The sequence below is a fragment of the Primulina huaijiensis genome, unplaced genomic scaffold, assembly GCF_012295235.1.
Source record: "Primulina huaijiensis isolate GDHJ02 unplaced genomic scaffold, ASM1229523v2 scaffold5913, whole genome shotgun sequence".
In the NCBI taxonomy this organism is placed as follows: Eukaryota; Viridiplantae; Streptophyta; class Magnoliopsida; order Lamiales; family Gesneriaceae; genus Primulina; species Primulina huaijiensis.
Genome location: NW_027360836.1, coordinates 251,674 through 265,086, shown reverse-complemented (window position 1 = coordinate 265,086; position 13,413 = coordinate 251,674). Strand labels below are relative to the sequence as shown.

At 33.5% G+C, this 13,413-nt stretch overlaps 3 protein-coding genes across 4 annotated transcripts; 1 reads left to right on the top strand and 2 right to left on the bottom strand.

Annotated features, from left to right (window-relative positions):
- The first annotated feature begins 944 nt into the window (after positions 1-944).
- LOC140970420 (uncharacterized) lies at positions 945-2,833 on the top strand. Its single transcript, XM_073432177.1, has 3 exons — positions 945-1,561; positions 2,166-2,287; positions 2,524-2,833. The coding sequence occupies exons 1-3, from the start codon at positions 1,214-1,216 to the stop codon at positions 2,672-2,674; spliced, it is 621 nt and encodes a 206-aa protein (XP_073288278.1). The 5' UTR covers positions 945-1,213; the 3' UTR covers positions 2,675-2,833.
- Positions 2,773-6,890, bottom strand: LOC140970419 (UDP-galactose transporter 1-like). 2 transcript variants are annotated; one of them, XM_073432176.1, is made up of 5 exons: positions 6,524-6,890; positions 5,724-5,912; positions 5,335-5,542; positions 3,702-3,933; positions 2,773-3,482 (listed from the first exon to the last, which is right to left on the bottom strand). In XM_073432176.1, exons 1-5 carry the CDS (start codon positions 6,534-6,536, stop codon positions 3,255-3,257), a joined length of 870 nt encoding a protein of 289 aa, XP_073288277.1. In that variant the 5' UTR covers positions 6,537-6,890; the 3' UTR covers positions 2,773-3,254. The 2 variants fall into 2 exon arrangements, with proteins under 2 accessions (XP_073288277.1, XP_073288276.1); XM_073432175.1 differs by having other exon boundaries at positions 5,724-5,973; positions 6,524-6,888.
- A 4,529-nt stretch (positions 6,891-11,419) lies between these two features.
- Positions 11,420-13,263, bottom strand: LOC140970364 (uncharacterized). Its single transcript, XM_073432036.1, has 2 exons — positions 12,874-13,263; positions 11,420-11,702 (listed from the first exon to the last, which is right to left on the bottom strand). Exons 1-2 carry the CDS (start codon positions 13,175-13,177, stop codon positions 11,662-11,664), a joined length of 345 nt encoding a protein of 114 aa, XP_073288137.1. The 5' UTR covers positions 13,178-13,263; the 3' UTR covers positions 11,420-11,661.
- Between the last annotated feature and the right edge of the window lie 150 nt (positions 13,264-13,413).

Here is a 13,413-nt window from a genome sequence, read left to right as displayed (position 1 = left end):
TGCAAATGATACTAGGAAAATTTGATAACATTAAGTTTTTCAAGATGTGAATTCATTAGTTCGTAAATGACTATAAATTATAAGCTACGTAGAATTTGAGAGTGTGATTCCTTTTTTTTTTAAAAAAAAAGATGCACATTTTAACTTGCATTTATGTTAATGGAATTCGTTTTATTACTAATTTAGAAATAAATAAAAACTTTACAAGTACCTCAAATGATAAATCATTTCCCGAATAAAAATTGAGTCCACCGGTAATGGCAGGGGCGATCTGGTCATTAAATAAGTTTTTGTGGACCGTTGAACGAATTTAAAAATCAAGTGGACCCACCTTCTTCAAATCCCTACCCGAGACCGATGTAAGAAGAATTTTGTTGGGCCTGAGCGCAGTAATCCCAACAAAATAACACTAGGCCCAATTATTCCTCTAGCCCAGAACCCAATTGATTTAAGTCATCTTGATGGGTCAAGTGGACCGAACTCAATCTAGAACTTTGTCTAGGATAACCCAGTTTAAAGATTATTGGGCCGAACACCAGATATGGACTTTTCAAAACCAACTGAATTTGATGGTATTTAACTATACTGCATATATAATTTTATATAAAAATATTAAAAATTATATGTAAAAATCGAAATAATAAATAATTAAAATTACGTGGAAACATAATCGAAATAAAATCTCGAATTATTGCGAATGTGATTTATTTAGTTATAATGGCTATGAATATAATTATTATTATTTTTATGTGGGAAAGGTTGATTATAGACGCGACAAAATGAAACATTATAGACGAATATATTGATATTCGTTCCCTTACAATGACTGATGTATATATGAATATGGGAAACCAGATGCCTGCCTACGTTATATATGATGACACATTATTCATGGTTTTCACTAATCTCCATGTATATGAAACACTTATTTATATCAAGATGAATTACATCAATAAATGAGTTATTTTGCTAATACAAATAATAAGTTTGTGTGAGATAAATCATATTGGACCAACTGCATCATCATCATCACCAAAATCTCCGGGGGAGCTATAATTGGCCACCCCTTTTGTCCTTTTTCCCAAAACACACACACGCATACTGTGACAATCTATCTCTCTTGATTATAAACCAAAAGATGCATTTGTTAGAGTAAGGGTGTTAGCTAGCTAGTTTAATACAGGTAAGAGAGAAACCAAGAACTCTGCGGAAAATGCCAAGTTCAGATTCGTTTCTAAGCAGCAAAGAAGGATGGAAATCAACTTCCAGAAGATGGGTTGGCGGTGGAGGATGGGGATCTAGCTTGAAGCAAATGGAAGGGATGAATGACGTGTGTTATGGGGGTGAAACGGGGTTCTTTGTGATGAAGAAAAGAGTAATGGTTTTGGTGGATCAGTCTTCGTATTCTAAGCATGCAATGATGTGGGCTCTGACTCATGTTGCTAACAAGGGTGATATACTCACTCTTCTTCATATTGTGCCTTCTTCCGACTCCGACAAATCTTCGTCTCATTTCCTTGTTAGCACGCTGGGATCACACTGTAAGGCGTGTAAGCCTGAGGTGAGAGTTTATGTTTCTTCGTGGTTCTTCAAGACTTTTAATGGAAAAAAAAAACTAAAAGATTTGAGTACTGTGATTTTTGAATGTTGTGCTTATCCTGCATTTGCCACTGTTTGATGCTATGCCCTGAAAATTTCTGGCTTCTTTGTTTCCCTGGTAAAATAGATGCTCACTTCAATAGGTTAGGTTGAGGAGTCTGATTTTTCTCTGCCCCCATCTTCAGATTTTGATTTTGGCCTTCAAATACATACAGTAAAACCTTGTTTATGGACCCCCAAGTACAGATTTTTATTCTCAAATTCCGTTCGACTTTTATTTCTGCTACAGAAGTCAAGTTAAAAATATTACTTCAAAATTTTAATAAATTTCGTTTTGGAATGTGCTGCATCCTTCTATTTCTGATTTTGTTTTTCTTTTTGCTTTAATCAATGAATGTCTACATGTACATTTTCTAAAATACATCTTTCCAGTCAAAAAAATAGAACAAAATTTGGATTTTTTTGTTTGTAACTTTTTCCCGATTGAGACTTGAATAAAAACTAAGTGCTGCACGCATGAAAAGCAAAGTTCATTACATTTTCTAATATTTTCGGGAGGGTTTCAGGTTGAAGTAGAAGCACTGGTGATCCAAGGACCAAAGCTAGGCACAGTGATGAGCCAAGTCAAGAAACTTGAGGTGTCTGTTCTTATTTTAGGTCAAAAGAGGCCTTCATCCTTACTCTACTGGTCAGTACATTACTTCGCATTTGTCAGTTCTTCAAAATGAGATATGCCAACAAAACTTTAGTATTTGTGGTTCTATGGTGAGCCAAGCTCAAAATGTAGTGGTTCATCGTGACTAAAACTTTTGAATGTGTTGATGACAAATATTTTGCAATCCCATTTCGCAAAAGTAGTTCTTAGTTAATCTTACAATCTCCCTCCGCTCACTTGTTACTTTTGCATACTTTCAAATCGGACAGCCTGTGTTTGAAAAGCAGAACGGAGGAATTTGTGGAACAATGCATCAATACTTTGGATTGCTTGACCATTGGAGTGAGGAAGCAGAGCGGAGGAGTCGGCGGGTACCTTATCAGCACCAGATGGCACAAAAATTTCTGGCTTTTGGCTTAGATTTAATATTGGTTTAAATATATTATGGAAAATAAGATCTTTGTAACGTAGAGATAATTCTGTACAATATTTGCATTGGTATGTATTAAGACGCGGCATAACATGAATCTGTAATTTGTTATGCAATATATATACTACCAACTAGTTATATATTGAAGAGCACCGGATCATCAAGTATTGATTTCTATGGGCGATATGCGGCACCTTGTTTATCTTTTAAAAAAGAAATAAATTAATTAAAATTACTAGAGATATTTGCTACTTGTCTTTAAATAAATGCCCTGTTGATGCTATCGAAATACAAAGTTAAATAGTGCAAAGATTTGACTAAGAAGTTATGTGATTGGTGGTTTATGGTGGAACATGTGAGAGTAACTTGACTATTGATAGTTTTATTAGATGTACCGAAATCTCGCATTAATCTAATGATATGAGAATAAAAAGAGGCTATAAGAAGATTAAGCTGAGAAAAAGGTGAATCTAGCCAGATTCGATTCAACTGTGCTGATTTTTTTTCCTTTTTCTTTCTACACAAATTATACCCTCCACTTCCTGTCCAACATAACTCAAGAAGCTCGACTTAAACTTTATGATCTAACTCCTCATTAACTAATGGAATCAACTCTGTTATACCTCTTGGAGTCCGAGGCGTCATAGGTGTACCAGGGGTTCCGGGTGTTTGCGAAAGTATGTGCCTAATGTACCCGTAGAAGGTACATCCAATGAGTGTTACAGCACATCCAATTGCATTCATCGCTGAAATTGGGTTTCGGAAGATCAGCCATGAACACGTAACGGCCACCGCCACCTTGAGATGAAACAAAGAAACAAGATTTCAATTCAAATACCAATATAGGATGATAGCATTACACATTGGTGGCTATGGAAAACTTGGAAGGTATTAAATAGAAATTTGTAGTCCAGCTTGTCATACTTCAAAGAATTTAAACTTGTCAGCACTAGAAAAACACGGGAAATAAACGTATAAAAATATATCCAGTAAATCTCAAGCATGAGAGGCTCGTACCTTAAGATTTCCAGCAACATTGAAGGTCACAGCGGTTGTGGAGTGTATTACATAAAAAATCGAGAAGTTGAGGCAAAAAGCTAACACTCCAGACCCCAAAATGATGACGAGGGATGAGAAAAGCGAGGGACATGTACGAACCCATTCCACAACTCCCGATCCTTCGAGCAGCATAGCTGGTATGCCCAAGATCATGGTTGCAAAAGGTGCCATGTAGTATACTGTGTTTATGCTGAAGCCAGCCAAAAACTTTCTCAAAACACAAGCTACTATAATGGAAAGAAAATTAACGTGATTCTGTGAACATTATGGAGGGATGCAACAGGAAGGCAAGGGGAGATATAATGGTTGCTCCACAACCTCAAATGAATCATTTTTTGAATTTTTGTGTATAAATTTTCTAAACATTCAAATTTCGGCTCCCAATTTGATTGAGTTGACCCTGATCCTATTTCACCGCTTCTCCACAGAATTCTTGGATCTGCCCATGGCTAAGCCCTGAACAGTCAGGCTGATTAAGAGGCAGCAAGCAGGCTAACCGGCCTCTCGATCAAGACTATAATCTTCCACAGTTACTTGGCTATACAACTATAAATACAATTTCTGAGTAGAATCAAAGTAAAATTACTTTTACACCAAACACATTTGTTTCCAGCGAAATGCTTAAATTTATCAGGAATTTGCAATTTTGCTATAAGCAATATTCTTGCTTCATTTTATTCTTGAATAACAAGCTGAAAGCATAAAAAATTTGATCAAAACATGAACATTGGAGCCAGACAATCGATCCTCAATAATGCTCTCTGAGAAACGTCCAGAAATAACAGCAGTCCAACATGAACACGAATATATCAAACTTTCGATTATAACAACACTGAATAAAAGTCCTCGGTTAAAAGCAGGGGAACAGATGGATATGTCATATGTGGTTCAAATTTCAAATTGGCATGAGTAACAGAATGATATCAAAACAAGAGTGATCACGAGATATAGATTTCTTCTACAGGGTAACCACGAAGATGTGTAAGAACACCAACTGTTTCATGGAGAAAAAGGAGATCTTTGATCACAATAGGTCAATGAATGTGTTGGGTTAATTAAAAATGCACATATGTAAAATGGTAGCCTACTACAGTTATTCCATTAACTAGTAAGTTCGATTTCCAAGTAATTAACAAAAAAGGGCGTGCAAAATCTCCGAAAATTTTGAATAATCATGCAAAAGTGGAACTGAATGCACTCTATAAACCAAATGAATCACTTATATGAATTGAGGTGCATGAGTGTTGATTGGAAATTCACAGCACACGTGATTTCAATTGTTTTGGTAAGACCAAATATATTTGTTGGTTTTCATCTTTTGACACGATAAAGTAAATCAAAACAGATAACTTCGACTCAGTTCAGCACCATGTAAAGTAGAAAACACTTTAAAAACGATTTCTTTCTACTCTCACTGTATGTGTCGTTGAAGTTATCTTCTTGTACTACTACTAGTTTTAGGAAGGTTGGTATGTAACAAATAGTTCCTCAGCTACTTTAAGCTAGGAAGGAGATACGTGTAAAAGAACGATGTCGGTATATAAGAAAGCAATCTGGAAGAGGAAGAACCAGATTACGAAAAAGTAAATACCTATCAAATTTGTATCCATGCAACAAAGACTCTGCAAGAATCGTTTTTGTAGAGGTAGCAAGACAGCCAAATAAAGCAGCAAAAAATCCCAACATATTGAAACTCAGCTCGGTCATAGAAGTGACAAAAATACCTCCAACAATTGGAATCAAAGAAGCCCAAATTCTCCAGTCAAAATACTTTTTCCAGAAAAGCCACTGCAAGAAAACTGTTTTAAAGGCATTATGAGTACAAGTCATTATTGACATAACAAAGAGAAAGCTGACTTAATTTACAAAACAGAGGCAACAATATCAAAATGATTAAATACAGCGATAAATTTAGAGGTTACTATGCATCAAATCATCATTATTTCATATTGCCTAAAATTGGCAGGAATAAAAACTCACCAGTTGTTGCAGGGGTGAAAGACTTGATGGTTTGCATGAAAGAAACCGGAATATAACGCAGGCTAACATTTCCCAGAACTATGTTGATACAGAATATAACCGACATGGGAAATATCCTCCTCCAGCGATCTTCGGGGTCAACCAGAATGAGTGGCTTCAGTTTTAGCACTTTAATTACCAGGTACGCACCTATTGCCGAAGATATAAAGTGAATACATGACACTGATAATGGAAACTTAAAATCCAGTTTCTGTCAAGGCAAAGAAAATGGAAGCTCTGGTAAGCAATAATAATTATCACATTCACATTCAAGATCATTATGACAGCAAAAATTCAGCAGCATCTTAATAACCAAAATACAATCACACCGTCATTTATACTATTTAAAATTGTCGTAGTGGAAAATTAATCTAAAATAAATAGATCATGAAACTGCATAGAAGTATAGATGAATAATCATTAAGTTGGGCATCCACACTAGGCAAAATTTCATTTTAAAAATTTTCATTTGAGCTCTTAAAGAAATACTCCAAGCATAATTTTACAAAAGCATCCCTCGAATTGAAGGACGATTCAAAAAATAATTACAAGATTGCACTGCAACAAAATTGTAAAACAGAACCACATTAGTATAATCAAAATTTCGAAAACAAAAATCAACTACACAGACAAATAACACAAAAAAATCAACCAACAAAGAAATGAAGCTGCAAATTTAGCAGCGTACAAAAACTTTGAAAACGATTCCTTAATAATTCACGCTATTTTTTGTTGTCGTGTGAAACTAAACAGACACCCACCTGAAAGATCCATTTGTTGATGATAATAACGGTGACATTGAAACCCCACCACTGGATAATAGCTAATAAGGATCGAATTACACTCCACTGACAGAACATACTCTCCTCCATGAGTAATTTCACCACCTCAGATCAGAAAACATATGAGCGAACAATCTTTGCCCATTAGATTTGAAAAAAAAAACACCAAGAGAACGAAGGATCACGCATATATAATAGAGAAACCCCAGATGAAATTCAAAGGAGCTTAAATGTAGTATGTGGAGAATGGAGTCGTAAAGTTAGAACTGTGCCATTAGGCCTGGCTGGCCGAGGTGTTTTATCCCGGGAAAATGAGAAATCTGGCTTCATTTCCAATTTTTTCCCCAAATAAAAAACAAGAAAAGAAATATACAAAGTGTGCTGTCATTTTAATTCAATAATTTTCTTGATTAAACTATTTAAATCCTAAAGATTATATTATTTTTGTTATCATTATATTAAAATTGCATTGCATTACTCAAATATACGAGCGTTAAAATATAGTTATAAATACTTTAAAAAATTATCTTAAATGTAGTAAGTCGACCATACAATAATCAAATATCAAATCACTAAAGTTGTGTTTGAATGATTTGAAATTTAAGTAAAAGAATATATACGAGCAATATAAAATATCTTTCATTTTAATTTCGAGTTAAGACGTGGATTTGTCGTCAAATTCATTCCAGGAAGTAGATCGAAATATGATCTCTACTAATTATGTAATTTAATTTCATTGACAATGATATTTTGCTATTTGTTTTGGTAATTAAAATGTAAGTCTGTTTATATAGTTTTACATATTTAACTATCTTATCTTAATATTTTAATGTGTATGAAGTGAGAATTACACTTTTTCACTTATAAAAAAAGTTTATTCCATAAATTGTATTATTTTTTTAAAAAAAACATTTTTAAAAGTAGATTTCTTAGTCCAAACGATTGTGTTTGATTTGAATCAAAACCTAAGATACAATGCGTGTTAGCGTCTTTGGGATCCTATTTATTTGGACACTAAGCAGCGCCAAAATATGCTCTTGGAGATTCGAATCTCTGAATTAACGATGTCATTATGTTAATAAGTTAGCTTGTAGGGTCAAAATTGGTAATATACACCACGGCGACCATTCAGCTCGAAGTCCTCCACCCTTTTTATTTTAGGTCAAAAAAAGTCTACAAAGTTTATGGAAAAAATTTTATTTGGCTGAAATTAGACGCTAAATCAACCCAAAAATTTTTTTATTTATATAATGTGATAATCTTAATTTTTTTTTTACAAAAACTCTTGTGTGACTGTTTAACGAATCAACAATGAGACGGATCTACAACCGGATTCAACTAAGATAACAACAAGCCAGGTTCGAGGCTGGTTTGGCCAAACTCGAGACCCGATCAGCTTATGAAAAAAAAAATTATATTTAATACAAAAAATATTACTTTTAATTATATATATATATATGAATAGAATTGACCGTTTTCACGATATAGAACAGTGATCATCTCACAATATATCTATATATTTTTTACATTATTGTGTACGTGTATGGCCAAATTTTGGTTTAAATAAATCTTGTCTTGCAAATCGCAATCTAACCCATAATTCGCAATTGTGATTCATGGTTTTCTTCCCTCTCTCGCTCATCATGGTCCTCTTGTTTACGCAACTCAATTCAAGTCAACTCAAAATCTATACCCTTTATTTATATATATTTCATAAATTTTACTTGACATATTCTTTCAAAAAGTCCACTCATACCATTATTCAATAAATTGTAGCCTTCAAGATTAACAAGATCTTGACTTCAAATCTCACTTAAAATATAAATATAATGTGAAACCACGTGTTCCATATGCTTGATTACATCATATATATTTAAGGAAGATATCATGAACAAAATAAGCTGTGAAACGATAAAATATCAGGTAATATGATCACCACCACCATCATTTAGGCGATATCACATTGAAAATTAGAAAATCCAAATATTAGAAGAAAGAGAACCCACCTAAATCGTTCGTAATTAGTACTTCCCATGAAGAAGAAGCATGTCAACTTCAGCACATATTGGGATTTTAATTTGTAATTAGAAGTCAGAATTAGGCAATTTAGAGGTAGGGTTTGGCAACATAGCTACCACTTTATTGAACACATCATATACTTAGATCTAGCTATTTTAAGAGTTCCTTCCTTGTCATGGCATATCAATTAAATCAAATATCCATCTTTATCATAAAAACATTGGGTTTAGCGATGATTTTATATTCCATCACTAAATCCAGTAATCCACCGTCATTAATTTATTACGACGGTATTACTAAAATAGTTGTCAACTTCGCAATGATATACAAAAAACCGTCGTAACTGCGATGTTCATGGTAAAAATCGTCACAATTAACGACAATATTATGAAAATAAACCGGTTTATATTAAACTATTGTCAAAAGTTTAATGATATTTTGAATTAAAATCATCGTTATTTATCGATTTTTAATTAAAAACCATTCCAATCTTAGTTTTTAAATTTAATAAACAGTTGCTAATTTTGTGACTTTTTTTAATAATTAAATTGTCGCTATTAATAAATTTCTTCGCTAAATAAATTAATTTTTTTTATAAATCAGCTTAAAATAATTAATCTATATTTAATGCCAAAAATTNTAACTTTTATAAAGATATCAATAAATAAACTTAATTTTTTACAACCAAATCATGTTAATAATTACGAAATATGTAGGCCACATATCTACGATAATATGAAAAAAAACACATATTAGTATATAATTAAATGAATGAAATTCGAAAAAAGGAAAAATCTCATCTATGTCAGAAGAAATTGGCGAAAATCGCTGAAAACTGAGGGAGATTCTTATAGACTATTTGTGAAAGTTTTTTTTTTCCTGAATTCATTGTTAAGTAGCGACAATTTTAAGAAATCCTTCGCAAAATTTCGTATAAAATTCAAATTTTGAATTTGTTACGTAAACAAACAATTAAATTCCGTCACTATTTATAGAGGGAAATTATATCTAAACTGTCAAAAAATCTATAATTCTCTCAATCTTCTATATTTACAACCATTTATCCAGAACCATCGCTAAAATTTGTGAAGATTTTTGTTGTTCCATAGTTTTTAGCAACAGTTTTTTTCATACCATCAATAATCACAATGACGGTTTAAATTGAACTGATTAGAGACGGTTTTACTTGAACCATAGCTAAAATATCGGCGGTTCTTACAAAATTGTCGTTAATTTAACACAATACTAAAAACATGTGGTAATTTGCCCACGATTTTATTAAAACTGTAGATAAATTTGAATTTCCGATTATTTTTATAATTCCGTCAGAATTTGCTCAAGTGTTTTTTAGTGCTTCAAGAGAAATTCAATTGAAAATGATAATATCACAATTAACTGTCTATTATTTCCTCCTCCATCATATATAGGGGTATCACATTTTTAAATTATTATTATATAAAATCATTTTATCGTGTGATGAATCAACATTTATAAAAAATTGAGATCTTAAGTTCGAGGCATCTTCCCCAATTAATTAAAAATAAAAAAAATATCACTTTATATGACTTGCATACGATACTATAAATGAGAGATATTAATGTTCAACCAATGTATTGATTAGTTCGTCATTCTAAGTGAAATACTTGCAATAAATGCTTCGAATTCAACAAACTTGCTTCATTCTTGGGATACTTCTTTGTTCACTCTCGAAGCAATCCCTTTTTTAAAGTTCGAGCTTTGTGTTTCACTATTTTGATGGGATCGTGTAATTGAAATATGACTTGTTATCAACACTAATATTGAATGGGTCAAAATAACAATAATACTAGCAAGGATGATTTAAATTTGTATCTATAAATTGGATAATAATTAGTGTTTCACTCGCATGTCGCGCGTGCTGATAAAATTTTTATCTGCAAAGCAGCATAACTTTTTATTTGAAATTCATTGCTTAATTAGAATAACATAAAAGATGGATCAAGGATAATATGATACTAGCATGGAGTTCGATTGATACCATGAATCGAGAAAATGTTTTTTTTTTTTTTTAATCATTGAAGCAATATGCATGACGCACATCCCTTAGGAGATAACTAACCTAACGTTGTCAATATAACAATAATTGGAAAACTTGTTGAATAAAGGTCGAAAATGGGTAAAATATGTGACAAGTCATGTGAAGTAACGTAGATCACAAAGTAAGGGTTCACTTTAATTGAAAGAGAAGTCATATATGCATGTGCCATTTAGCATTTGATAGTATATTTTACTATGAACTAAAAAAACAAAACAAAACAAAAAATGGTTCGATTCAATTAAGTCTAGTTGACAACCTCAATTCTGATGTTGCATTTTGATGGAATGATTTGAAATTTTAACTCCGAATGCTATGTTTCCTTCGTGGAAACTAGAAACTGTGGACTACCTATTTTTCTACGCCTTTTTCAAATGTACATTTCGTCGAAAACAATTGTAACTATGCTATATACGAATTAAGATCAAGCTTGAAGCCTTGTCTGCCAAACCTATTGACATCCCTAGTGTTGACTGTTGATAGATACACATCTATGATAATCGATGCTCGTCTCTGGTTGCTACTTGATTCGGCTAGCAAGAAACCGATAATGATTTACGAAATGTGTAAGTTGTTTAGTATATCAAAACATATCCCTCCGACATTATATGCTTCAGTGATTTATATGATGTCCAATTTGCATATATTTTTGAATTTCAGCTATATTAGAAACTGTCATATGATATATGCATAATATGGACTGAAGCTATTTCCAGATTTTTCAGTTTAATTAATTACTCGAGCTACGAGTATTTCCTAGCAACAAATGGCAGTGAGACAAATTAGCAGCTCAAAAATCTCAACTTTACGAGTCATCAAGGGACTCGAGGAGTCTCAAGTGTGATTGCAGCAGCAGGGTTCACATTTTTTAAGTCTACCAGTATAATTTCTCTATGGCGACGCAACTATTTGCTTCAGGTCATTTTGATAAACTTCTCACACATTAAGAAAATCAGCGGCACCCTTATGTTTCTACCAAAAACTAAAACCCTTTCCTGATCATTGCAGATTACAACCATACCTTTCAGATCATAATCCTCTTTCCGCCTTGATTATCATCTCCAGCTGCATGTGAAAGAGAGGGTGAGACCTCTTTGGGCAATATTACAGTCAAACAAAGCCAACCAGCTGAGAAATATGGACACTATTGTCAAAGCACAAAGCAAGAAACAACAAATCCTAGAGCAGATTTTAGTCAGGTGATATGAATGTAAGGTGCATCTTACACAGTCTATCAGAAAGAGCAGCAGGCTCAAAGATTCTTAACCAAAAAGTTTAACTGGCTTTAATTTCAGGCAGCAAAAATTGTGATTCTAAACCTTGTTATAAAGGTTTTTCACACATGAAACATAAAAATATGGTCCAGTTCTTTAGTGAAACTTAAAGGTATCAATTTAATAATAGAGATTCATCATCCTCATGCGTTATCTAAATCTACATAATAGTGGCTGGTTTAGAAAACTAATTTGAAGGTTTTTGTTTTCATAGATTTCATCATGTGTAGAACGAGAAAGCACCATGTTATTGCTACAAGTACACACACTTCAATTAATCTAAGAGTTGCAAACAAATTGAATCACAAATATCACAACTCAAAAGAGCCAACTATAATAACTTCGGCTACTTCTGTAAGCAGCCAATTTGTTTGAGCCAAGATCCTCTTTTATTTTTTTTTTCAAAAAAATACATTCGAAACAGAGTTTCTTCAATCACTACAGTTAGTCGATCGAGTTGCAACTTGCAACTACATTCAAGAAGAGATTTCAAGTAATGGACAAAGTCTTGACAACATTCTATGTTTCACATGAGATACCAAATTTACGAAAGAGTGGTGGACTTGGGACATAATTCGTGAGGCGAGGGGAGTGCTAGTTCATCAAATGATAAAAGTTACATTTTCGAAACCTACGCATCAAATTTTGAAGGTATTTTTTGAAACTTAGCCCAAACGTCCGCCTCAATAAAAACTCATCAGCTGTGGCCACAGCAAAATACCTAAACAATTTCCAATTAGTATAAAAAACTACAATCTTGCATCAACTTCATACACAGCTCCAATCCAAATATAGTCACATAATAATGACCCAAAACCTTTGATGCAAATTTCCGAACCTTAATGAGTGAGGCACAACCACAGCACCACACCATCTACCGTTGGCAGGGCATTGCCACTGGCGATATCTAATCCTACGGCCAGTGGCAGATCAAGAAACGATTAAAAGGCATAGTAAACTACCAGAAACCACGGGTGAGCTGGGGGTGACTTCTCCATAAATGGCTTTGAGAGTTGACAGAGGGACGAGGGCTTTTTGGGGATTTGCTTCAGCCTCCGCATACAGCAGCTGCTTCCAGTCCCAAATGGTTTTCTTTATGACCTTGTTTGTTTCGAGAAGAGCGTTCTTCTCCGCTTCCAGCGCCTCCACTGACCGCTGCTGCGCCACCGACCTCATGCCCAGGACCCCGAGTACGCCGGCTAAGAGTGTGTTTAACACAGCGTTGCTGTTCGCTGCTCGGTTCAAAGCGCTCGTGATTTGCTCCATATTCCCCGCCGCCGATTGATTGATCGGTTTTGCTGCAACTTAGTTCTTGTCAAGGGGTGTTTGGCAGGCGAATAAACAAAAAAAAACATCAATCTCTTTTTTTCTTAAAAAACATACTAATTTGTATATCAATCATCATTTTTTAATAACACTTTTAAGTTATATATATTGATTTTAAAATTACAATTGAGGATTTAATAGGTTTTTGTGAAACAATTTCATACATCTATATTTGT